This window comes from Candida tropicalis, assembly GCF_000006335.3.
Source record: "Candida tropicalis MYA-3404 genomic scaffold supercont3.3, whole genome shotgun sequence".
Lineage (NCBI taxonomy): Eukaryota > Fungi > Ascomycota > Pichiomycetes > Serinales > Debaryomycetaceae > Candida > Candida tropicalis.
This window is the reverse complement of record NW_003020055.1, coordinates 577,266-603,538: the sequence shown is the minus strand read 5'-3', so window position 1 is coordinate 603,538 and position 26,273 is coordinate 577,266. Positions and strand designations below refer to the sequence as shown.

The 26,273-nt window shown below is 34.0% G+C and overlaps 12 protein-coding genes across 12 annotated transcripts; 6 read left to right on the top strand and 6 right to left on the bottom strand. All coding sequences in view use genetic code 12, as the record gives it.

Moving 5' to 3' along the window:
* Window positions 1–34: 34 nt before the first annotated feature.
* On the bottom strand, window positions 35–1,486 carry SMI1B (Smi1bp; the record flags this gene model as incomplete). The annotated part of the gene is made up of 1 exon (XM_002548007.1): window positions 35–1,486. The coding sequence occupies one exon, from the start codon at window positions 1,484–1,486 to the stop codon at window positions 35–37; it is 1,452 nt and encodes a 483-aa protein (XP_002548053.1).
* A 988-nt stretch (window positions 1,487–2,474) lies between these two features.
* DIE2 (dolichyl-P-Glc:Glc(2)Man(9)GlcNAc(2)-PP-dolichol alpha-1,2- glucosyltransferase) lies at window positions 2,475–3,752 on the bottom strand (the record flags this gene model as incomplete). Its single annotated transcript, XM_002548006.1, has 1 exon — window positions 2,475–3,752. The coding sequence occupies one exon, from the start codon at window positions 3,750–3,752 to the stop codon at window positions 2,475–2,477; it is 1,278 nt and encodes a 425-aa protein (XP_002548052.1).
* A 396-nt stretch (window positions 3,753–4,148) lies between these two features.
* CTRG_02348 (uncharacterized protein) lies at window positions 4,149–5,045 on the top strand (the record flags this gene model as incomplete). Its single annotated transcript, XM_002548005.1, has 1 exon — window positions 4,149–5,045. One exon carries the CDS (start codon window positions 4,149–4,151, stop codon window positions 5,043–5,045), a length of 897 nt encoding a protein of 298 aa, XP_002548051.1.
* Window positions 5,046–6,073: 1,028 nt separating this feature from the next.
* Window positions 6,074–6,958, top strand: PIN3 (Pin3p; the record flags this gene model as incomplete). Its single annotated transcript, XM_002548004.1, has 1 exon — window positions 6,074–6,958. The coding sequence occupies one exon, from the start codon at window positions 6,074–6,076 to the stop codon at window positions 6,956–6,958; it is 885 nt and encodes a 294-aa protein (XP_002548050.1).
* Window positions 6,959–8,065: 1,107 nt separating this feature from the next.
* On the top strand, window positions 8,066–8,677 carry RDI1 (Rdi1p; the record flags this gene model as incomplete). Its single annotated transcript, XM_002548003.1, has 1 exon — window positions 8,066–8,677. The coding sequence occupies one exon, from the start codon at window positions 8,066–8,068 to the stop codon at window positions 8,675–8,677; it is 612 nt and encodes a 203-aa protein (XP_002548049.1).
* A 477-nt stretch (window positions 8,678–9,154) lies between these two features.
* CTRG_02345 (DNA helicase) lies at window positions 9,155–11,962 on the bottom strand (the record flags this gene model as incomplete). The annotated part of the gene is made up of 1 exon (XM_002548002.1): window positions 9,155–11,962. The coding sequence occupies one exon, from the start codon at window positions 11,960–11,962 to the stop codon at window positions 9,155–9,157; it is 2,808 nt and encodes a 935-aa protein (XP_002548048.1).
* Window positions 11,963–12,713: 751 nt separating this feature from the next.
* On the top strand, window positions 12,714–14,519 carry CTRG_02344 (uncharacterized protein; the record flags this gene model as incomplete). Its single annotated transcript, XM_002548001.1, has 1 exon — window positions 12,714–14,519. The coding sequence occupies one exon, from the start codon at window positions 12,714–12,716 to the stop codon at window positions 14,517–14,519; it is 1,806 nt and encodes a 601-aa protein (XP_002548047.1).
* Window positions 14,520–14,708: 189 nt separating this feature from the next.
* Window positions 14,709–15,620, top strand: PHB2 (prohibitin subunit; the record flags this gene model as incomplete). The annotated part of the gene is made up of 1 exon (XM_002548000.1): window positions 14,709–15,620. One exon carries the CDS (start codon window positions 14,709–14,711, stop codon window positions 15,618–15,620), a length of 912 nt encoding a protein of 303 aa, XP_002548046.1.
* Window positions 15,621–15,917: 297 nt separating this feature from the next.
* Window positions 15,918–16,676, bottom strand: FGR44 (Fgr44p; the record flags this gene model as incomplete). Its single annotated transcript, XM_002547999.1, has 1 exon — window positions 15,918–16,676. The coding sequence occupies one exon, from the start codon at window positions 16,674–16,676 to the stop codon at window positions 15,918–15,920; it is 759 nt and encodes a 252-aa protein (XP_002548045.1).
* Window positions 16,677–17,326: 650 nt separating this feature from the next.
* Window positions 17,327–20,515, top strand: CTRG_02341 (ubiquitin-ubiquitin ligase; the record flags this gene model as incomplete). Its single annotated transcript, XM_002547998.1, has 1 exon — window positions 17,327–20,515. One exon carries the CDS (start codon window positions 17,327–17,329, stop codon window positions 20,513–20,515), a length of 3,189 nt encoding a protein of 1,062 aa, XP_002548044.1.
* Window positions 20,516–22,731: 2,216 nt separating this feature from the next.
* ARF2 (Arf family GTPase) lies at window positions 22,732–23,277 on the bottom strand (the record flags this gene model as incomplete). Its single annotated transcript, XM_002547997.1, has 1 exon — window positions 22,732–23,277. One exon carries the CDS (start codon window positions 23,275–23,277, stop codon window positions 22,732–22,734), a length of 546 nt encoding a protein of 181 aa, XP_002548043.1.
* An 832-nt stretch (window positions 23,278–24,109) lies between these two features.
* Window positions 24,110–25,153, bottom strand: CTRG_02339 (ditrans,polycis-polyprenyl diphosphate synthase; the record flags this gene model as incomplete). Its single annotated transcript, XM_002547996.1, has 1 exon — window positions 24,110–25,153. The coding sequence occupies one exon, from the start codon at window positions 25,151–25,153 to the stop codon at window positions 24,110–24,112; it is 1,044 nt and encodes a 347-aa protein (XP_002548042.1).
* Window positions 25,154–26,273: the final 1,120 nt, after the last annotated feature.

Below are 26,273 nucleotides of genomic sequence, written 5' to 3'. Positions count from 1 at the left end.
CAATATTGAGCTTATTACTAGAAAAGAAATCAATCTATTTTAAATCTATATCTTCTAAAGTCTTATCTATATCCTGTTCCACGGGCTCATCGTCTGATATTGCTTCCGTAACTTCATGTGACAACGGGCTCTTCATTGCAGCTCTATGCACCGGTTGTGATTGTGGTGGATGATGATTAACTTTAGTTGGTTGTGTAATCTGTGTTTTCACTGGTTTTGGAGCATCCTTGACACCATCAATGAGGGTTAAATTATCATTGATAAATGCATCTATCGATTGGAATCTCTTGCTATTCAAAGTCAATATCGATACTTCATTATTCTTTAATTCTTCAAGGAGTTGTTGTGCATTTGAATCTGTTGAGCTCTCCAAAGAATCCAACCAATGTTTCATACTTCTTCTTTTCAACATTTCCAAATACGGTATTTCCAATCCACCATTGTTCTTGTCAATAAATACTAATTCTCCTTCAGTACCAATAAATAAATCACCATCATTATTCTTGACATTCTCTTTAATATCCCAATTTCCCAACTCCAAGTCATTAGCAAAAATCAAAAGAAAATCACCCCAGGAATCAGATACTTTATATTTGAAATCAAAATCTCTTCCAAAAAGTATTACTTGACCATATTTACCTTCTGAAGCAGGTGATAAATCGATTCCAATATAGTTCCCCACTTCATCTGTAACCAATGGAATCCACATTGGGTGTGCTAAGGTTTCATGGATCGTGTTTGGGGGAATAGATCTTTGTTTTGGCATATAATTGGCATGCCTATTACTAGACGCAGTTTCCATTGTTGATAGCGAGGTAACCGACAAATCAAACGAAGTTCTAGCCGAAGACACCTCACTGCTAAAGTTACGATGAAGGGTGCCACCAGAAGTTGAACCACTTGCACCACTAACACCACTTAATTTCTTGGTATATTGATTTGTACTTGTATGAGAAGTTGGCAATTTTGACATTTCACTTTGAAAATTCTCACGCAATTGTTGATTAAGGTAAGCAGCTACTTTTCTCCAATTATCTGCAGCGATAGTAATTTCATCCAATGACATTAGTTTCAATCCAAATATCAATCCGGAAGATTCATAATCAGCATATTGTCCATCGACTAATTTGAAATATTGTGATACACAATTTGGTAATTTTATATTCAAATCTTTCTGAAAATCTTGTAAATCAGCATCAGTGCATTTGCTTTGTAATGATTGGTTTATATCTGACGAATATTTAGATAACCAGTTCTTTATATGTCTCCAAGCCAAATTAACCTCGTGTACACCTTGTAAATTATTACTATCTTCATTAATATTCGATACTAATTCCAAGGATGAATTATTGTGATGATGTCCTAACAAATTTTGGGAATCCGGTTTATTGACTCTGTTGAATGATTTTCTTGAGTCATATTCTGAGTACTTGTCACTAGTACTAAGTGAATATATAAACTCTTGTAATTTCTGCCCGAGTTTCATAGTAAATAAAAATTGATATTGAAGTTATTTATCTGATTTCGTGGTGATTCGGTGATTGAACAGGATTTTGTTCTTTCTTTTAAAAAAAAAAAATTTCTACGTAAACAATCTGAAGGGGAAAAAAAAAGACTGAGTACTAAAAATTCTCTTTTTTTTTGGACTAAAATTGAGATTGTTGCAAAGGGAATCTAAAAAAAAGGACGCGTGTTGTTTGTTTTGTAAAGCGATTGAACAAAACAGTATTGGTTGAAGTTGTTGATAATTTTCTTGAATAAAAAGAAAAACGATAACTACAAATAGAATAAAATATAAATGTCAGAATATATGAAACGTATTTAAATGACTGGGGAACGTCTTGGGGTGGAAATTATGTTTCAGTAAGTTTTTTTTTTTTCTTTGTTCTTTTTTCTTTTGTTCCATTGTTTTGATATTTCCATTTTTTCCTTTTTCGGTGTTTGCTCAAATTGTTGATATTCTCATGGTGGTTAAAGGAAAAACCTACCAGTATGTCTCTTTCTCCAGATAACCAGATATCATTAATCATGAGTCGACAATCAAGAAAATCCTCATTTCCTGTAAATATTGATTGGTTCATGTTTTTTACATCATGAAATTTACTAAAAAAAATTATGCAGGTTTATGCCTTCAATTTCACTTTTTGTTTTAGAAGAAAATTAGCAAAATTTTATCAGTAAAATTAAAAATGCAATAAACTTTTTAATAGACTTTTAACGTCAACAAGTTGTATTAAAATTTTAACTCGTCTACTCATCATTGGATAGCAGACTAGACTTCATATCACCCTTGAATACTATCGCTTATTATTCAATAATCACAAGTTGTTCAATCTAGAAATTTGTACGCGTATGCACGTCTACTAACACAGGTAGAAAATTATTTACGTCACGGGATTCTTACAGGTCGTGTCTTGCATACATACATAAAAGATTTACGAGATTTTGGTCCCTTTAATATCGGCAATATATATTTACCAGATGATTTGTTTGTTTACAAATACATAAAAACAAACAACACTTATAGCATTTAACCAAAGGAACTCCAACAAACTATTATTATGCTCTATGAATAAATTGAAAATAACCACGGGAGTCAAATAATAACGTGGTTCGAAAAGCGGCGAAGGAACCAAAGTACCAATGAGAGCAACAAAGAAAGCAAAGCAAGTCATGAAGCTACCCTTCCACAAGTGACCAATAGTGAAACTACTAAAATGGTGAGGAACAGTCATTATAATAGCTGGCAATTTCTTTATGATTCTTCTATATATGTAAAAAGCAAAATGTCTGTTATCAGCCAAAAGAAATGGGTGTACTATGGTGGTATACTTAATAGCAACAAATATGATAGCAAATAAGCAAGCACTAACAGTGATACTCTGAGTAATGAATGTGAAATAACTTCTAATAGATGCAATACTGCCCGAAAACAACCCAAAGAATGCAATGAATGAAGTGCAATAGAATAGTTGCACCAAATGGATTTTTATTTCATGATTACCCGAATCACCCAATGTTATTCCTCCGTTTACTTTTAAGAACACTGCAAAAAGCACCACATTCAAAACATATCCACATAAGTTGAACCAATTTCTGAATGCCGTGGTGGTAAATTTCATAATTCTATCCATAATACCAGTTGTATTTATTACTTGCTTATCAATGAAAACAACCGCAATAAAACATATCCAAATGATGTTAGTTTGTCTGAACCAAAGGCTGAAGAATCCAATCAATGCACTCCAGAAAGGATGTTGGGAACGTTTATTGTTTACCAATGCCAATGAGAAAACTATCAAAATTGTAGACCAAACATCTGTATAGAAAAGAAAATAATAAGTAAACATTAATGGCTGTGACATAATATTAATACTCCAAAATTGACGAGGGTTTGATTTCTTGAATAATTGAAGAACCAACGGCAATACCACCAACCCTCCAATTAGATTAACTGATCGTAATATATTTGAATCCATACACGCTGGATATCCTGAGACCAATTCAATTAATTTTGAGTAAACAAATCCAATTATGTATAAACCAGGTGGAGTAGTGATCTTATCATCCCATTGAGTAAATTTGTAATCACAATATGTTTGACATTGTCGAAGATGGAAAATCTCATCAATGTATGGTTCAGGGATTGTATTCTTGATATTTTGAAAAACAAATACCGTGAAACCAACAAATAACGCTATACATAAATATTTAGTTAAAGGGAACACATTTTGTGGAACGACTAATGGCATGAGTGAAAAAGTTGATAATTTGGATGTGATTCAATGTTGATAAATTTTTTTTTTCTTGATGTTGTTTTGTTTCTCTCACTCTTTTTCTCCCTGTCTCTCTCAAGGTTGTCATGATTCAAATCGTTGTAACAATTTTCTGGTTGCAAAAAAAAAAAAAAAGAAAAACAAAAAATAGAAACCAATTCCATTTTACAACACCTTCTATTAAATCAAATAGTTCTAACAATACCTACTTTCAAATGGATATCAAATATTACTGCTTTTGAAAATTATATTGCTATAACACCATACTAGTTATCTGCCTGTTATTCTTACTATTAGAGACATATCCGAGTATCTGTTTTCTTCCAATTGGTTGGTTTGTAAAGTTTACTTTTTTCTTTTCTTTTTTAAGTTATGTCCAGATCATTGATTCCAGAAATCGGGAATAGGTTTATACCATCGTCTTCATCTTCCCTGGTTTATAGAACAAGCCATAATTATGAACTTGACGAATCCAATTCCAGTTTTTCCCCTGTTGACTTATCCCTTCGTGAAAATGCTTTGTTTAACCATTCAAGTTCAAACATTTCTTCTGGACATCAAGTATCTGTAAGTTCAGATAGTGAAAGTATACATGCAAAAAGTCCTATTTCTCATGTAGGAAGTCCATTAGATTTGCATCAAGAAATAGTTGCTGAAGCGTTGGATTTTGTGCATGATACTAAAGTATTGAAATTTGATACCGTTCCAAATTTGAGAACAAAGAAAATTCCATTTCATAATAGACTAGTTGGTTCAATGGGGGATGATGTTTTCACTGAAATGAACAAAAAACCACAAACTCCAGTAAAAACTATTGTTGCTACTGATATTCTCCAGGCACCGGGTTTGAGAAACGATTATTATTCAAATCTAGTTAGCTGGTCATATAAAACCAATAAAGTAGCTGTTGGATTGGGTTCAAAAGTGTATCTTTGGGGTGTGGATAACAATGTAACACAGATAAATTATAATAATGAAGAATTGATAACTGCAGTATCATGTTCAAATGAAGATTGGATATTAGTAGCTACAGCTGCTGGGAAAATATTATTAATGGATCAACAAGAAAATGCTGTTATTGCAGAATATACAACCAATGAAGGAAAATGCGTGTTTTGTTTCACGTGGTTTAATAATTCAACCATGTTTCTTGCTGGTGATGATTTTGGAGAAGTTTATATTTTTAAAATAACCAAATTGTTTACTGCTGAGATAAAGCTCGTGAAAATATTCAAATGTCACCAGCAACAAATTTGTGGTATGTACTAAATTTTTTTTTTTTCAACAAGGAAGTCTGTCTTGTTCTGCGATGTACTAACAACATTCTAGGTATTGCTTTAAATGGAAATAACGATGAAGTAGCAGTAGGTGCAAATGACAATTGTTGCACCATTTGGAATATCAAAGATGTGACTGAACCTATCTTGAAATTTGTATTGCCTCATAATGCTGCAATCAAAGCATTAAGTTATTGTCCATGGACATTATCATTATTAGCTACTGGTGGTGGTAGTAAAGATAGAAAAATTAGGTTCTGGCATACAGCTAGTGGTACTCTACTTAATGAATACTATACTGATGGCCAAATAACATCGTTGATTTGGTCAAGATTCAAAAAAGAGATTGTGGCCACCTTTGGGTTTGGCGGTACTAGTAAGTCAAATTTGTTGTGTGTCTATTCTTACCCTAAAATGCAACCTATATTAGAAGTTAATGCTGCTTGCAATTTGCGTATATTGAGTGCTACCATTCTGCCAGATAATTGTTCAATATGCGTAGCTACCAATGACTCAACAATACGTATATACCAGTTATGGGAAAAGACATTGGAGATTATGCCTGGGGCTACCCAAAAAATCACTGGCACGTATGGTAGTGATATCATTGAACTTGTAGAAGGAATATCAAAGAATGGCGAAGTCATACGCTAAGAAATCTGATCGTTTATATTGATCTGTCGTCGTTTTTATGTTATAGTTTCTAATAAGAATGTCGTGCAGTAGGCTCATTTTCAGATTTTGCCAACTCAACGCAACATTCAAATGAATACACACACATTACAGCGGTCTATTTTATTTTTTGTGCATGACACATTGCACACTTAGAATTCGGTTTCTCTCTCTTTTGTTTTTTTCTGTTCCCCTAATTTAATTTATAGTTTCTCCTTTCCTTACTTTTTCTTTCTTCTACTAACCATCAAAAGTATTTACTTCGTTCTTTTTTCTTTTATATTTTTCGTTTTCAACTCTAGCATATCGATATAGATTTGAAAAACTACTACGGATATCTACACAACTATGTCTGCCGCATTAGTCAACCGTTCTTTAACTACCATTAGAACAGAATTAGAGTTTTTGAAAGATTCTGATGTTATAACTGAGGGGTTATACGAGAAGTTAATTGAATCATTACCAGTTAAATACCAAAAGGACTCAGCTCCATGGGATGTCGACAAGTTGGCTACAGGAAGTAGTGATAATAACAATGGTGCAATTGTACCAAAGGTTCAAAATAAATCAAGCACTGATGTCTTAGCCGATGATTTAGCACAAACCAGTATTTCAGTGCCACCCCCAGCTTACCCACCAGCACAGCCTCCTCGTGAATCTCCAAGTGCACCAAGACCGCTTGGTTACTGTATTGCTACCTATGATTATAACGCACAACAAGATGGTGATTTGAATTTAACAAAGGACGACAAATTGGCCATTGTGGAACATTTGTCAGAAGATTGGTGGAAAGGTTACAAAAGTACTACCGGACCAGAGAAGACTGGGGTATTCCCATCAAATTATGTCAAGACCATTTCTGAACTGGAATATGAGAGTAAAGATAAGAAATCCGAGGCACCATATCAACAACAAGCTGGATATTCTGCATACGGATCACCAGCACCATATCAACAAGCTCAACCACCAATCCAACAACAACCTTCCTATGGTGGTTATGCGCAATATCCACCACCATCTACTAATTACTACCCACCTCAACAATACCAACCACCAGCACAACAACAACAACCACAACAACAAGTTGTTCAACAAGAACAACCACAACAACAGGGACAACAACATTCTCATGGTGGAGAACACCTCAAGAAATTTGGTAGTAAGTTTGGGAACGCAGCTATCTTTGGTGCTGGTGCTACCGTTGGTTCCAATATCATTAATTCAATTTTCTAGAGGATTTGTAGTCTAATTTGAATCTGACGTTTGATTTTCTATGGTTTGTGTGATTTCTAAGATTATGGTTCTTTTTTTTATTTGGTTTATGGCAGTGGTATGTTAAGATACATTTAATATCTGCGGTAAAGTATGTAGTGTTAATGGATACAGATTCAGTTATAGATAAAGATACATTAAAATGTAAGCACAAGTACAAATCTACTTCTATACAATGTTACAATTTACATTATTAAAGGTTCTCTTTAGTTAGGTACTCCGCAAATTAGAAGAGTTGTTATGCGGAAACAGCAGCTCATGATGTACCGGCACCTAGCAGACCATCCATTACATTAGAAGAGGTTAAGAACAAACTCTACGTTGCATATACCAGCCCTACCCACGCAAAATTCATTTGCAATTACATTAATGGCTTAGATCCACAAAACTGCAACCCAATGGTTGCCAGGGCAGTCGGTATGTTAAGGGACTTTTCTTGAGGTCCATTTATACAATGCCGTTCAACATCACTATCAAGGAGAGAATCTCTTATCAACCCAATGTTGAAACAGTATTTGAAAAAGGAAGACATCTTAGATATTGGTACACAACTTAATCAATTTTTGAAGTATGACTTAGCAGCAACTATATTAAACAACCAATTTATGGTAACTCTCTTTATCAGAATCCATCTCACTAAGGATTCAAGCCGCTCTATAGGCATTCATGTTGAGTATATATCTCTTTCCTAATCTTCTGTTAGCACACAAGCGGAATAGAAAAAGAACAATAAAAGGTGTAAGTGTCGATGGATTTACTTGTCGTTATTCATTTTCGTGGATAACTTCTATTTTTGAAACTAAAATTCCGTAAAGTTTTGTGTACTGTACAACAACAAAAACAACGAACTAAAAAAAAAAAGCTCAGAGAATCCTTTGTTGTCCTTTGAGTATTTTTGGTTACAGTATTTTCCTTTCACATTTTTTTTTTACTTCTTTTGTATTATGTATACTTTTTACTTTTTTTAATTATTTTTTTTTTTATAAATCCTTTTCCTTTTGTTAATTTAATTCAAACTACCACTGCCTTCCTTATTCCGATTCAATTGATTTGATATTAAGAAGCAAGATGTCTAACCAAAACATTGACGATGATTTAGTTCCTGAAAAAGTTGAAGGATACACTGTTGGAGAAAAGAAAACCATTGACGAATACAACAAACTAGATGCTGAAGATGAAAGTTTAGCTAAATGGAAAGCTTCATTGGGATTGGCTGCTGATACTCAACCATATCCTACCAAACCAGGTGATAAAAGAACAGTCGTGGTTACTGAATTAGCCTTGGAATTCCCTGATCAACCAGATTTACAACCAATCAGAATCAACTTGGAAGATCAAGATGGAAACACCATTGCCAACAAAGAAGTCAAATTTAATATTAAAGAAAAATCTATATATCAATTGGTTGTTAAATTCAGAGTTCAACATGAAATCATCACTGGTTTGAAATATTTGCACCTGGTTAAGAGAGGTGGTATAAGAGTTGATAAAGTAGAGGAACCATTGGGCTCATATGCTCCAAATACTCTTGATAAACCATATTATGAAAGAAAATTCACAGAAGTTGAAGCTCCAAGTGGTATGATTGCTAGAGGAACTTATAGTGCTGTCAGTAAATTCATTGATGATGATGATAATGTCCATTTGACAGTTCCTTGGAGTTTTGCCATTACCAAATAATGATAATAAAATATGACAACACGTCTAATATCTATTTTTTTTTTTTAGTTTTTGTTTTATCAAAGTTGGTATCCTATGTAGAACTTCCAACACTTATGCATATTTAAAGTGAAATTAATTCTATATTTTAGTTTTTTTTTTTTTTTTGAATCATCTTTGCTCTTCTTTTTAGTAAGATTAACTTGTTGTTGATATAGCACCTGTATTACTATGTACAACCAATTAATGATTTAAAGGGTGGATAAATCAAATTTATTCTATTGTCTGATTCCTCTAAAGTACAAAATTGCGTGTACACAACTATTTACGTAACCCAACCGAATCAAACGAGTAAAGTGGAAAAAAAATAGAAAATCAGTTTGTATTGTTCTTTGGTGTATCACATCTAAATCATCACGATTTTGTGACAATTGATAAATTTTGTGCATTTGCGTGATTTGCTTTTCACTTGCGATATATCTCCTTTCACGTCTCCCTTTACTCTTCATCCGACAACTCAAAATATCCAATATTGGATGTATTCTCCACAGGCTTATCAACTTTCTGATCTCCAGGTTTATGCACCTGAATTTTGACAGCCATAGAGCCAAGACGTAAACTTTCAACAATATCAGGCTTATTCACACCAGAATGGGAAACTAATGTGTTTGTGGAGGTTGTAAGACCTTCGTTTCTTGTTGATGACAGTCTATTCTTAACAGCAGCTATCCTTGCCTTTTTCAGTGGTCTACTAGGAATATATGGAGGTGCCTTGTTTAGTTTCGTTGCAACGACAGCTTTGCGTTTGTTTGATATTTGAGGCGTAACATTATTGGCAGTCTGGAACCCACCAAACAAACTGACGTCCAGTTTATTTGTTAAAGTATCATACTCCTCTTGTTTGATTACAAAATTCATAGGAGCACCGCGTCTATAGATTTTGAACGCTGTCCTGTAGGTTTTATAAAATTTATCCACAGGGAAATTTTTGTCAAAAAGCTCATCCTTCTTTAAAAGTTTATATAACATCTCCAAATTGGCCATGTTCTTGAAAGCTAATTGATACTGCTTCATCTGTGACACAATATTGTCGCCAATATCTGTAATAAATCTAGATGGTGGACAATGAAAAGTTCTTGAATAATTTGAACCATACAGATAACCTGAATCCAGCAGATAACCTGAAATATAAAGAAGCGTCTTAGCTCTAGTAGTAGCAACATAAAAGCATCTACGTTCTTCATTAATCAGCTCTGCTGACTTTGAAGGGTCGCCATTAGAATTGACAGCAAACCTAGCTGGTAAAATTCCGTCAGATAAACCAGGAACAAAAACAACTGGCCATTCCAACCCCTTTGAGCCATGAATGGTACTCAATGATATTCCTTTGAATTCAGGAACAACTGAATTTTCACCTTGCTCTTCATTTTCGATGCCTTTGTTTTCCCCCAGCTCAGTCACAGCACTAGAGTCAAATAATCCAATAGATTCAATATACTGCATAATGAAATTACGCTTATCTGGAGTAAATTCCCCATCTATTTCACCGTTGTAAGGAGGCAAAGTCTCTTCCCGAGGAACAAATTCAATAAACAGTTTAGAAAGTTCCTCAACATTCATTCGTCTTTCCTCATAGTCTTTTGCATTTTTCCGGAATTCCTTATCCAAAGTTGAACCATCATATATGTCTTGAAATAAACGCGCTGCTTCATGTCTTAAACTTTCACCTGAACACGTTTCCATAATCTTCATCCTTTCTTGAGCCGTATCAATTATGTTAACATATCCCTTAAGAATATTACGGGTTCTAGTAGATAATTTCAGTCCATCTTTCCCGTTAGCAACCAATCGCAAACAATCATGTACCGACAAACCATTTTTTATGTTCTTCTCAATAAAAGCAATAATTGGGCCAGCTGTTTTTTCCCCTAACAGTCTTGCTGGGAAATTTATAGTTCGAAGAACTGAAAACAAGTCATTTTCATCACCACAAACCTTCAAATAATCCATAGTTGATACCACTTCTTTTCTTTCCCAAAATGATCTACCTTGAATCAACCGGTAAGGAATTTTGCGCAACCTCAACTCATCTTCCACTATCTTGGTTTGACTAGAAGCACGAAATAAAATTGCAATATCTTCAAATTTAATAGGTGAGTTTGGTAATGCCAATAATTGCTCGATTTCATATACTATCCATCGGGCTTGTTCGGCTGGTGTATCAAGTACCTTGTAAACAGGTTTGAAAGATACATCATTTTGGGATCGCAAATTCTTCTGGTGTCGATCTTTCTGTTGACGCATAACAGACTCTGAATATTGCAAAATATCCGAGGTTGAACGATAATTTTCATTCAACGTAATTTGAGATACAGAAAGATTCATTTTTTCATAATATTTTTCCATTTTTTTAAAGTTTGCCGATTGAGCATGACGAAATGCATAAATACTTTGGTCTGGATCGCCAACAATAGTAACATTATGCTGAAATTCCGGATTTGATACGTGACCTTGAGCAAATCGATACATCAATTGCAACTGAATTTCATTTGTATCTTGAAACTCATCCACCAAAACGTGTTTGACGTAATTTAAAACGGGGTATTCTTTAATCAATTGAAAACACTTCATCAAACAGTCATCAAAATCAAGCTTTTGATTCTCAGTCAAAGCTGATTCGTACTTTTGATAGAAAAAAACTAGAGCCTTATTTCTCTTAGGGCTCTTTGCATAGGCTTCCAACAGTATTGCCTTCGACTTCAAACTTGATATTTGCTTCGAGATTGAATCCAAATCAAAATCTTTGTAGGAATTAAGAACCTTACCCGATGTAAACTGTGATGTTGTTGCCAGTGACATTCTTTGTAACATAGTTAATTCTGAAGGTTGTAAACCAGAGATAATTTTTTTCATAATCAGTCTTTTATCTGTTTCATCGGCAATCGTATGCTTCTCCAAACCCAAAAATTTCCCGTACCTTTTGATGATCCTGTAGCACACACTGTGGAAAGTACCAATTATCAACTTATCAACACTTATGTTTGTGCCAGCCAATAATCTGTGCAAACGATCAGTCATTTCATTTGCTGCTTTTTTAGTGAATGTGGTAACAATCATATTATCTGGCCTAACTTTATCAACTATCAACAAATGTGCAACACGGGAAACTAAAACTTTGGTTTTACCAGTACCTGGACCAGCAATAATTTGCAATCTTCCATTACACGGAGACGTGACAGCCTCTCTCTGGTTTTCATTCAATGATTCTAAGATCCTATCTAAAATTTCTTTCTCAGAAACAATCATTCTTAAAATGACACAACCCAAATATCTCTAGAAAACTCAAGAATGAACGCGTTGGTGGTGAACCCCCTGCTCGTCTATATTTTGGCTGTTTTCACTTCGTAAGAGAAAGATTGAAAATAAGGAAGAAAAAAAAAAAAATAAAAACGAAAACAAAAACAAAACAAAGAACAAGCAAAAAAATTCTGAGTGTGAAATTGTTTGACAACAAGAAAGGCTACCAAATGACTCCTAAAACTTTTTCAGTACGACACCAACAAAGTATCCGTGAATCAGTATTTCCCAGTTAGATAGCTTGCATAAATTTTGTATTGGCTGTAATTCTCTAAATTTTAACGTGAATAACTAGTGTAATGATCAGAATAACTTGTCAAAATCATTCGTTCTGTGTCATTATAAAGAATAATACATATAATGTGACCCATTGTTATCTATACTGCAACTGTATGGTACATGATATGAAGAAAGAAGAACAACTAGCTTAATCAAAAGAATATTTCCTTCCTCGATGAACATTTTAACACCATTCATTATGAATTATTCATTCCTCTAACTATGAAATAAATTTGTCGCACTCGTATTAATGATGTCCTTGAACTTGGGAGGAGGAACAAAAGTTATAAACATTTTAATACACAGCAAAAAAAGAAATACCCATTTCAAATAGAATTGGTAACGTTACCACAATTTCAATAGCCATACAAAAAGGCCTTCACACACATATAATATATTTCATGATAACAACACTATAAGGATGAAGCCAGTATATTGTTTTAGCATATTGGCACTTCTACAGATTTTCACTGTCGTTGTTTCAGAATCCAACTGGCCCACTTTGAATTTCACTTTAGAAATAGCGTCCCGAGCTCAACGTGATATATCAAAATTACTACCCATTAGTCAAATTACTACTGTTGGAATATCGTTAAGTTCAATATTTAGAAACAGTGGCTATACAGTTGATGCTCTATCTCCGTTGTATGATTTATTGAATGGTGGGAACGAAGCCATCATGATTGACCTTTATTGGAATGAGTTTACCTCACAATGGCAACTATGCCCAGCACCATTTCCTTCAAATACAACGTACAATATGAATGATGTAGTGGATCTACTGTGGGAAAATAACGATTACCAATGTCAGCCCGGTTTGTCTACTGAGAATATCATGGGAATTATAAATTCATACATCAGAGATACCAACACAAATATTGGTGCCAATTTCCTACGTATATTGTTTAACTTAAAGTCCATTCACTACGAAAACTCAAATAGAACCATTGATTTACAGAATATTTACAAGCCTTCCATTTTAAACCCGGTCAATATTGGTAACGATACATTGAATGATACTATAGCTTCATTGGGATCCTACATTTTTACACCGACAGTGTTATCCCAATATCAAAGTGATGCCAGCCATGTGGAAAAGGCTTCCAGTGGAAGTTCTATAAACAGCACACAAGCCATAAGTTATTTCTACAATCAATCGAATATAATCGTGCCGTCTTTGGATACTGTTTTGTTATCAGAATACAAACGTGTATCAGCTCACATTCTGTCCAATGAATTAGTAAATTCCTCCCGAGTCTATCAATTCACTTCTTATGATACCGATTTGATATTTTTTAATGATGTGGTACCCTTGGTAGTTGAAAACACAACGACAGGCGTAGCCGGCCGATATTGCAATGAATTGTTTAATGCCTACAATAGTACCGGGGTAGATATTGAAACGTTTAACAATTTATCATTAACAACGAGACTCAGATTTATTGTAGACAGTGACGAAAATCCTTTCACAGTGGATACGTTGTCAAAATTTGTCAGATGTGGATATTCGGCAATTTTCAATGGCACTTATGATGTTGGTGTTAATTCTTCGCTGCTTGACTTTCTGGATGAAGTAGACGAGTTTATTCCTTATGGATTTTGGTCATGGAGCCCTGGTCAGCCAGTTGACCTTAATGACACAAATAGTGACTCAATCAACAATGCTTCCATGAGTAGTAACAATACAGATGATAGCAATGGGAATAGTTTGGCTTTCAAATGTGTGGTTTTAACTGAAACCGGCTGGTCAGTTGCAAATTGTTACGATCGTCATGTAATTGCTTGTCAAAACCTGACATCGAGAAATAATTGGGTTCTACAAGAGACAAATAAGAGAAACTATTTCGAAATTGATAAGGGTGACTGTCCTGAAGGGTATACTTTCAGTATCCCACGACTGAGTACTGAAATGCTTTCATTACAAGCTACAGTCAAACAACGGAATGTTCCATATCCAATATGGCTTGACTTGAATGATATCACTGTACCAAACTGTTTTGTATCTGGAGGACCATATGCACAATGTCCCTATCAAAGAACAATCACAACTAATAAATTTGTCAGAATGATTGCTCCAAGTTTTGCTGTGGGTGTAGTGGTGTTGGTATTGATCTTGATTGAAAATATTTTTCGAACTAATCCAATTCAAACCAATAGAAAACGGTATTGGAAGAAAGCTATTCAAGAATACTATAACAAGAACGATTTTGAAGGTGTCCCCTCGTAGTATTTTTAATTTTTGCAGTAAATATTTATGTGTAGTTTTACACGACCTTTCATGATCTATTTTTTTTTTGTTTGCCCCATCATTATTCCCGTTTTCTTTCTTCCTCACTGATTCTCAATTTTCAAAACTTTTCTATAGACAAACCAAACCCCCTCAAATTACAGATCACGCTAAAGACAACTATTCACAATGAACGACCAGAATTGGAGAAATATATCAAATGAATTAAGACGTAGAGCAGAACAAGCTCGTTCTTCATCTGGAGGTAAAATGCCAAAGTCACCAACGGGTATTTTTGGTGGTATTGGTGGATTGCTTATTCTTGGGGGAGCAACCATGTTCCTTCAAAATGCATTATTCAACGTTGATGGTGGTCAAAGAGCAATTTTGTACTCCAGAATTGGTGGTGTTCAATCCAAGATTTATCCAGAAGGTACTCATTTTGTCGTTCCATGGTTACAACGTCCTATTATCTATGATGTCCGTGCTAAACCAAAGGAATTAGCATCATTGACTGGTACTAAAGATTTACAAATGGTTAACATCACTTGTCGAGTTTTATATAAGCCTGATGTCTGGCAATTACCAACAATCTTTAGAACTTTGGGTTTGAACTATGAAGAAAAAGTTTTGCCATCCATTGTTAACGAAGTTTTAAAATCTGTTGTTGCCCAGTTTAATGCTTCACAATTAATCACTCAAAGAGAAAAAGTTTCCAGATTAGTTAGAGAAAACTTGGTTCGTCGTGCTTCTAAATTTAACATTTTATTGGATGATGTTTCCCTAACCAGTATGTACTTTTCTCCAGAATTCAGTCAAGCTGTTGAAGCTAAACAAGTTGCTCAACAAGATGCCCAAAGATCACAGTTCTACGTTGCAAAAGCTATTCAAGAAAAGGACCAACTTATTGTTACCGCTTCTGGTGAAGCTAAAGCTGCTGAGTTGATTGGTGAAGCTATTAAGAAATCCAAAGATTATGTTGAATTGAAGAGATTGGATACTGCTAGAGAAATTGCCCGTATCTTAGCTTCTTCTCCAAACAGAATCATATTAGACAATGACACTTTATTGTTGAACACTGTCACCGATACTCGTAAATAAATGTGGGATTTATAGGCTTTTTTTTTCTTTTAGTTCCCATTAAATAAATTATAGTCTTGTATATGTTTGGCTCTCTTCTTTCCTTGTGAAAGAATACATTCTCATGGCGCCGATTTCGAATGATAGACAACCACGTATCAACTCAAGCGGATTCATGAAATTGGGTGAAATGTTTACGGATGGTAGCGTGCACTTCGTCAGACCCATTTTCATGAAAAACGTTACAGCTGATGTATCATCGTTATCTTCATCAAATCACAAAGTAATACCCGTATATATTAATCACTATACACATCATTAACGCCTGTCACCTGGGATAATAATATACGGATTGTTCAAAATTCTTCTTTCTAGTTCTATTCTATCAATGTAGTTAGATTTGTTCTCCTTTTGTACTTCTTGTTCTTCTTCATCTTCATCTTCGTCCTCTTCATCCTCTTCATCTTCTTCGTCATTGTCAAAAATCTCTTCTCTTAATTTCATATAAAGAAGAATTTTGTTCTCTCTTTCACTTTCAATACTTCCAGTATTCTCCGAGGATTCTGACACTGGACACTCTGATGACGGACTTTCTGGAGTGCTTGGTAATTCCTCATGTAAATGCTTTACCAACAACTTCTTCTTTTGAACTGGTTCAGGCTTGACAGAAGGTTCATTATCAGTTGTATACTTGTGTGCAATACTAGAAATCTTAACAAACTCTCCGACTTCCTTATCCTCTGAACTTTCAATTTTTTGCACGAATTCCTGGTAGTTAAAGTTTAAAGTCGGAGTAACTCTAATTTCATTAAAAGTGTTGTTCCAATGTTGTAAACAATAATAGTGACATAATTGATGGCTTAACAATCGGTAATAACTATTCTTCAAGTATTGTGCTTGGATAATATATTCAGGCTGTTTGATATTTCCCAAAATTGAATTCTTAATAAATTTTATCAAGTCTCTTTCTAAATGCAATATATATAGTTTGTCTTGTTGTTTTGAAAGGGCTGTGACAATACAAGATGGGATCGGATTTCTCTCACGAGATCGCGTGGTTTGATTATTGGTCGGCATTTTGAATTAGGATGGGGGAAGGCTAAATTGCAATAGGATGATACTTTACTTTAAGATTGTACAAGGGAAGAGGAACTGCTATTATTTACTCTATTGTTAGAAGTTGGTGTTTGATTCCTGATGAATGAATGAATGAATGAATGAATTAAGAAAAAAATTGTTTTGATTTCATATTTAAAAGAAAAAAAAAATCTTTCTTGTGGCACTATGGATTGAAAAATAGAGTGAGACCAATTGACGTGGGGAGTACTAAATAAACTAACCTGTCTGCTTTTAATTTAAACTTTATTACCTATATACACATTCATCCGTGGGAAGGCGGGTCTAGTAAGCTATTATCTTTTCATTCATAATAAGTTTAAATTAATCACTTTTCAGTTTATAATTGAATAATGTGATAACTCCTTATTTCCGCTTCATGGGAAGGGGGAAGAGGAGGAGTTTGTTAACGCCTGCATGTAATTCTCCTTGTGTTGGAAGTTCGTTCGCATTTTTTTGGTGTGCTGAGCGGTAGTAGGCTCGGCCCCTATAAAGAAAAAGTAGAACAAGGAAAAGGAAAAGGAAAAGAAAAAAAAAAACACGATCAGCAACAACGAACGATAGTGCTTTTTGCCATTCACATTGAAAATACGTACTGAAAATTTTTGTTGATGTCAAGTGCTGATGAGATCAGGGCCAAGCGTTTGGCCAGATTAGCTGCTATGTCAAGTAGTAGCTCCAGTTCAACACAACAATCGCCTGCAAATCAAGAATCAAATACTCAACCAACGAATCAACCAAGTCCAACCATTGACAGTTCTGAAAAATCCCAACCAATTGTCAAGCCGGAACCAGAAAAACCAGCTACTCCTGTTAAGACACCGGTAGATCAATCATTACCAAAAGAGGATCAGATATCACAATGGATCAGATTGGAATTGGAATACATTTTTCAAGCAACTATAAAATCGTCTGATAGCAACACTAAAGGACTAATATTTCTACCTAATTTGGCTTATGAAATAACTGAAGCTAGCGTCAAGTTGAACGAAGATCACATAGAATCTATTTTCATGGAAATTTTAACAGAAGTGGGAATACCAAAAAGATACAAGATCCCAATGGAATATTTGTACACTGTCTACCATGGTGCATTCAAAGCCAAGAGAACATTACCCGTAAAAGCCTCATTCTACGAAGACAAAATCGCTTTCTTGAATAAAGTTATCAGTCTCTCAACCTCATATGCCAGCATGGGATTCCAGGTCCCTGATATGTTTCTCAATAATGATTTACGCCAATCACTCGATTTTTTCATTAATAGGTTTGGTGACGTTTCTTCATTTTTAATGGACATAATCCAGTTTAGTATCGAAGATGAATCCTTGCTTGAATTGTTGAATTTATTTTTCCCTTATATAAGTGCAAAATTGCAAAGAGCCAATTTAGGTGAACGTACTTACTTGAATTATATTTCAATTTTCCAATCTTTGGTTTCCTTAAAACCAGTGGCTGCAATTTTTTCCCAAATCCAGGGTTTCCAACCTCCAGATATAAACAATCCATTGGACTATGAACAAAAGACATTATTGGGACCATTGTTGAGAATTTCTCCACTATTAAATGAAATGGGAATTTGCTATTTCGAGGGTGATGTTTCATCAATGACTCCTGCTCAATTGAACAATACTTATGGCTCAATTGTGAGTGAACTAAAAGTTATTATTGATCATATGTTGGCTATTGTCGATAAGTTAATCAGGGGGTCTGCCAAAACTAGAGAAGATTTATTGAAATGGTTTGCTAAGTTGATTAATTTGAGTCATTTGAGAAGAGGTAGTCATGCAAATTTTGAGAAATTACCAAGTGATGGTATAATGTATAACATCTCAATGGTGTTGATAAGATTAAGTTTGCCCTTCTTGGATCACCCAACATTCGGGAAGATTGATAAGATTGATGTCAATTATTTTTTGAAAAGTAATTTGATTGACATTTCAGAAGAATCCAGAGTTAATTCAACTATTGAAGAAGCCAATAATTACTACTCTGAGAAAAAGGCTGCAGCAAGTCCAGAGGAGTTAGCAGCACCAAATTTCATTTCTGATTGTTTCAATTTAACTTTAGCGTACTTGCACTATGGTATGGGTGGTATTTTCAACAAGTATGAGCGTATTAGTCGTCAAATCCAACAAATGGAACCCAGATTGGCTACTTTAGAATCTGGTGGGGCTATACCAGGCGTTACTCCTGCTATGGCAAATTCTATGAGAAGAGAGCTTCCTAGATTTAAAAATGACATGCGGTTATTACGTACCAGGAAGCAAGTGGTTAAAGCTGTATTCAATGACAGAAGCTTGCAGTTGGAAGTGTTTGATTTTGTTATTGGGGCAGTCACATTTATTACCAGAATGATTGATTCGAAACACCAATATCCACTTGTGAAGCTTTCTATTCCTATTTTTAAAATTTCCAATATTTCACAATTGGATGATCATGAATTTTTGAAAACCAAGACCCCTGAGCCTTGGAAATACTATCCTGAGTTTATCTTGGAAGGGATCATCAATTATTGTAAATTTTCTGCTAATTATATAGGATGTCCTTTGGTTTCCAATGAAGATAAATTGAACATTTTTGTTGAGCTTCTGACAATATTGTTGAGATGTCCCGAATTGATTGGTAATCCACACATGAAGGCAAATTTAGTTGAATTATTGTATATTGGGTCCCTTCCAATGCAAAATGGTAACCCAGGTTTTATGGCTAATATTTTCAATGGTAATCGCATGGTTATGGATAATATCTTATATTCTTTACTTGACTTTTACGTCATGGTAGAAAAAACCGGTGCTTCATCCCAATTTTATGATAAATTCAACAGTCGTTATTATATATCTGTCATTTTAGAAGAATTGTGGAAGAATCCTCGCTATCGTTTCCAATTGACTGACTATTCCAAAAACAATGTTGATTTTTTCATCAGATTCATTGCCAGAATGTTGAATGATACCACATACTTGTTAGATGAAACATTTAATTGTTTGAATTCAATCCACGATTTGCAACAAGAATTGAAAAAGAGACAAGCTCAAGGTGAAGCTGACGAGACAATGGGTACTGATGAGGAGTTATCTAATAACTTGGAAGAAAATGAACGTAAAGTCAAGTCGTACATGGGATTGTCCAATAAGACAATGGAGTTGTTTAAATTGTTTACCGAGGAAGTTCCAAGTGGGTTCGTTTTGCCAGAAATAGTTGATAGATTAGCTGGTATGTTGGACTATAACTTGTCCATTATGGTGGGACCAAAGTGCTCCAACTTGAAAGTTGCTGAACCAGAGAAGTATGGCTTTGAACCTAAGAAAATTTTGACCGACTTGGTTCAAATCTATGTCAATTTATCAACTCAACCAGCATTTGTTACTGCTGTTGCAAGGGATGGACGATCATTCAACATTTCTTATTTCAAGAAGGCAGAAAACATATTGAGAACAAAAACTTTTGTTAAAAATGAAGTTATTAACACTTTGGTTGAATTTGCTAATCAAGCTGAAACCACAAGGGTAGCTGAGGAAAATGAAGAGTTGGAGTTGGGAGAAATTCCAGATGAATTCTTGGATCCATTGATGTTTACTTTAATGGAAGATCCAGTTATTTTACCTTCTTCCAAGATAAGTATTGACAGATCAACTATTAAGGCACATTTATTGAGTGATTCGACAGATCCTTTTAATAGAATGCCTTTGAAACTCGAGGATGTAATTGATGATGTTGAGTTGAAACAAAAAATCACAGAGTTTAAACAACTGAAGAAACAAGAGAAACTTGATCAAGAGGACGTGGTAATGAAAGAGTAAGTTAGCATGATTTATGTGTATAGAGTGAATAGTTGTGAACACTAATAAAACGAAAATTTTCAAAAAAGAAATGGTATACAACGAAAGTAATGGTCACAGTAACTTGGACAAAGACTTTCTTAGCAAATCATATGGAGAGGGTATTTGTTCTTGTTTTTTTTTTTTCTTATTAAGACTATTTATATATTTTTTTGTAACAAAATGCTATATTATACAATAAACCCGGAAATCATATACAAAAGTTGTATTTCATACTTAAGCTTTGATGGCGAATCTTCTTTGTGGGTAAGCAATTCTTTGTTTTCTAGCCTTTTCGGTTTCTTGGGAAGCTTCGAATTTAGTCAATCTTCTTCTGATAGCTCTAGTTTTCTTAGCTCTTAAATCTTTTGGAATGTATTTTTTACCAGCGTAGAAAGCTCTAACGTTATCTCTTTGGTTCAAGTTAATAACAGTCAATACTCTAGCAATGTTCTTTCTAACAGTGTTGATTCTTGGTAAACTTGGTCTTTGTAATTTTTGAACCTTTAAGGTGGCTAATTCTTGTTTCAATTCAACCAATTGTTGTTCTAATTGTTCCTTAGATTTAGTTCTCAATTCGAAAGTTTTAACGCCGGCCTAAACAAAATAAAAATGTTAGTAATCGAAGTTATTAGTCGTATATATAGATATACCGATCTACTATTCCTTTTTCCCTCGTACATATTCCTTCCTCTTGAGTGATCAAAAACTAATCCATACATGAACTCTATATTGGTGATCATGAGTGATATCATGCTGGTCTTTTGTTTCAATATTGTTATTGCAGGCAAGTCATTTTCTTTTTCATTTTCAACTCATCGACAATTTTTGATTTTTCTTTATTTAATCCTCATTTCTTTAATTATCCTTTAATCCACATCTAATAAACGGTTTGTATCATTATATCTGAGGGCAGTAACAGTTGGATCGTTCTCATTTAATGCTGTAGGTCAAACATACCATTGTTGATAATATGAACTTTACTATGTTAAAGGTCTCTTTAGATTATACTTTGAAAATTTTTTGAATAATTTTTCTTTTGTTAGAAAAGACGACTGTGTGAGACTGAGAGAAGGTGTGCGTGTGTGTGTGCGGGATTGTTCGTGTGCTTGGTACCAATACTCGCGCACTCAGAACACAAAGGACAGTTTCACCCATACAAATTTTTGTTTTCGCGCTACCATCACGGCGTAGAAAATGGCGAGCATCGCACTAGATTTTCATTTTTTTTCTTGTGGTATTATGCCCACAGTAAATTGATCAATTATCTGCAGTATGTCACATGATAGGGTTGTAACCCTAAGAATGAGAAACCAAAAAGGTATAAAATGAAAACAGACTTTTTCTTGCGCTTGTCTTTTTGCACACTATAATCTCAAGAACAATAAGGGAACAAAAAGAATCACAACTGACTTTTGATTTCGTTATTTTTTTGCTGTTTTCATTGTTACATCGTATATTAGTTGATCATTCAAAAAAAATCAGTATCGAGTGGACATAGACGATTATTGGGGATAGTCCCATTTCTAATTAAAGTTGATTATGACTTGGGACCAGCTTCTAATAACGACTGTTTCTAGTCTCTCTCTCTCTATAGACCGCCTCGTGGTTTACGATTAGAAAAAACGAAAACAAGACGCCACTTAGATTTATAGTTTTTACTTTACAGCCCGGTCGGTAAGGGACAAAAACCTATGGAAAAGAAACAAAAGAAAAAAAAAAAATAGAAAGTTGAACACGCACATAAACGATGTGTCTAATAATTTTTTTGATCTCAGTTATCTAATAAATTTGATCCAGAAGAAGATATGACCCTGGTATTTTGTTCCCTCGTAGCTAATGGTTATAAGCACAATACTCTTTTTCTTTAATAATTTGTGTATATAGGTGTATATAAGTTAAAAACTAATTGTAGAGAGAAATGAACTGTATTTTATCTCGACTTATTTCGAGACAGGACACACACATATACAGAAAGTCAAAATAAAAATAACAAAATAAACTTATCAATAAAAAAAAACAAATATAAATATGGTGTCCAAAAAAAAGGGAGTTATATGGTGTACAAAATAAAAGATCAATTTAATAATAATAATAATAATAATATTCAGTTTCAATTATTCTTTTTTTTTTTTTCAAATTCCTTTATTATTCTAAATAAAATAAAACAAGAAACAACATAACTTTCCTTAATCAAATTATGAAGAGTTTTTCAAGTTGGTAGACAACCATTCTAAACCTTCGTATAAACCGTCACCGGTGGTGGCACAGGTGGCTTGAATGTACCAAGGTCTTTGTCTAATGGAGTGCAAACCTAATTTTTCGGTTATTTCAGCAGCGTTCATAGCATTTGGCAAATCTTGTTTGTTGGCAAAAACCAATAATAATGCATCTCTCAATTCATCTTCGTTCAACATTTGTTGTAATTCTTCTCTGGCTTCAGCAATACGGTCTCTATCGTTAGAATCAACAACGAAAATAATACCTTGAGTGTTTTGGAAATAGTATCTCCACAAAGGTCTGATTTTATCTTGACCACCGACATCCCATACGGTGAATGAAATATTCTTATATTCGACAGTTTCAACATTGAAACCGATAGTTGGAATGGTTGTGACAATTTCACCCAATTTCAATTTATACAAAATGGTGGTCTTACCGGCAGCATCTAAACCAACCATCAAAATTCTCATTTCTTTGTTACCAAAGAGATTAGCAAATAATTTGGAAAATGATAAACCCATGACGTTAAAATATTAATTATGACAAAATAAAAAGAAAGTATCCGTGATGTAGGAAAAGTAAGATAGTAGTGAACAAATGATTAATTAAATATATAAAAAAAAGTAAATGATCAGTAAATCTAAGAATCTAGTATGCTAAACAAATAAAAAAAATTCTTTATTGTTGTTTGATGATAAATTATTGATCTTCTCTAAATAAATTTCTTGCTTCAATTAATCGTACGTAAAATGACTTTTAGATCGATTAACTGGTTGTTGGATAATTGGAAATATAAATAAATCAACAATTAATGATAGATTGATAGATTGATTGATAACACAAACGGTGGGATTGATACTTTGATGTGCTAAAGAAAAGAGGAAAAGCGAAAAATAACAACAAATCAAATTTTTCTCTCTCAGTTTTTTTCTGTCTCACTCAATCAATTGGCAAAGGTTGTTGGAAATTGGACAACAAATTTTTTTTCTTTCTTTTTTTTTTTCCATTGCTGTTAAACACGCACACGCACACAGCGTATGCGAACAATAGGTGTTAAAAATAAATGAATACGTGTACTACGCGCTTCTATTTTTTTAATCCAAAACTCACACGCCAATTAGTATTTGACAGATTTATTTCAAATTTCAGTTATAGCGATGTAAATCGCGATTCAACGTGTATATCACACATATACTGTAAACAAATAATGCAAATAATTATACAGAGCCTATGTATTAGTAATATTAAAGCAAGACATCTAAAAACACTCTTGTAATACTGATATTCTTTCCCTCGGAGATAATCACAAGTATTTTTTTTTTCCAAAAAACCATACCTTGTCATTTCTCAGAATCACTTACCAATCTTTATTTTACAATTGGAGAATTGCTGTAAACCACGAAGGAAAACGGCATAGTTCACGTCTTTGTTATCTGGTTCCCAGTAAATCTCACTCAATCTAATTTGCCATGGTGGATAATCCTCTAAATTCAAAGAAGGTGCAAAACTAATCAATAAATCTGGCTCTGGACCAACAAGCTCTCTCAATTCTTCGTCGATCAATTCAATAGTAATATCCTTTATCAGCAATTCCTTATTAGCAGCCAATTCACTCATAGTTTTGGTTAACTCAACGACTGTTGGCTTGCCATCCACACGGCTAATCAAATCAATTTCCAAATCAACATTTTGATCCTGTTCACTTTTGTAATTATCGCTATAAATAATCATATTCTTGTGTGGAACTCGGATAGAAAATTTTGGAATAGAATCGGTGCCAAAGTATAATGTCAAGGTTTTCGTTATTTCTTTCTTTACATCTGCAATGCAATCGTTAGTCTGGCCCAAACACCCAGTAAATTCATAAATAATAAGTTTTCCAATCCCAGCACTTAAACACCATGCAGATAATTCACCAATCGATGCGATCAACCCATCCTTGCCACCGTTTTCGTCATCGTCATCCTTCAAGTCTAAAATGCAACTCAAGATTTTTGGAATCTTCGTTAATCTATTAACATCATCTCTAATGACTTGTGGTGACTTGCTTGGATAATAGGTCAACGTCAAATACTTCAAATACAAGCGACGATAGATGTATTGGAAATTCTTGTAAATGGCAATGACCAAAAATAAACTTAGTAGAATAAAATGACTAATGTAAAACGAGGTGATTGACCACGCGGAGCTGGAAGCAGCACTACTTGTCTTAATCAAGCTATGTGATAAATCTAAAATGATGTTGAATATGTTGTATATGCGGTAGGTGCTTGGAGGTGGTTTAACTATAGATTGATTATCATGGGACTGACTGACCTCTTCACTAATATTTTTCAACTGGATATTTCCGTTATTTTTTAATCGAACATCTTCAGTTATCTTCGGTGACTTGATCATATTTAACCGCCCAATAAAATCTATCAAATTAAAGGAGTAAAGTGTGAATGAATTTTTCAAGTATTGGAATTGATTCTGCTTCTTTTTTTTTTTTTTTTGACAACTCTCACATTAACACGTTATTGTATTTTTTTTCTGCTTCTCTGCAACTTTAGTAATATTCGTTTTCGTTTTTTTTTTTTTTTTTATTTTTTTTTTTTTTTTTTGGCGATCTTGCTCCCTGGATTCAACTGTTGCATATTAACTGTAGAAAAACGCCAGACATGAAAATCAGCTAATTATGATTACTTCTGACTTAAATGTTGCAACTGGCTACGATGATTATACAAACATCTGATTACTTAAAGGGAGTTAAGCACTCATCCCGAGCACACTAAAAGATGTTTTTAATATAATTTAGTAAAAAATGTCGACTAAAAATAAAATAAGTTTAGGATTTTAATGAATTCTCGACCTTACATGGTCAAAGATTCATAAATGCTTCTCTAGAAATTCGTATCGTCAAATAAAAGAAACGACATTTGCTAACCTAGAGCTTCCAAGACTGAATAATTTACATTTGTTTTTATAAATATGATAGGTTATGTATAGACTACTAACCATCTAGCAGTTAATCAAACTAAAAAGCGAACTTCTAACATTCATTTATAAGCGTATAAAACATAGAGGCTTGAAAGCTTTCAGGAACAGTTTTCATGTTTTCCTATGTCCAGCTCGGTTGCATAGAATAATTTGTGGGGGAATGTAGTAATACCAGTATACAGTCAGTGACTGTTTTTTTATCTCTCGCTCTCTACTTGTTCCCCCTCTGGATCCTCACTAGACCGCTCATGTCTTCATGCCGACTGCAGTGCGAATTGGAGGTATAAAGGACAAATGGTTGATGGCAACAAGAAAGATCCTAGATCCGGATGTCACTAAATCTGTCATCTTCACCAAAGAGAATGAAAAAAAGGAAAACTTTGTGAAGCACATGGAGAAATCCAAGAAACTGAAAATGTCGTTTAGCTACCCCCTTGACACCTCCTCCCTCCAAATAGCAAAAGAAGTCTATATCCCCCACTATGGAGAATAATGGATATTGCTAAGAAAAATAAAAAAGTTTAATAGGCAAAGAATG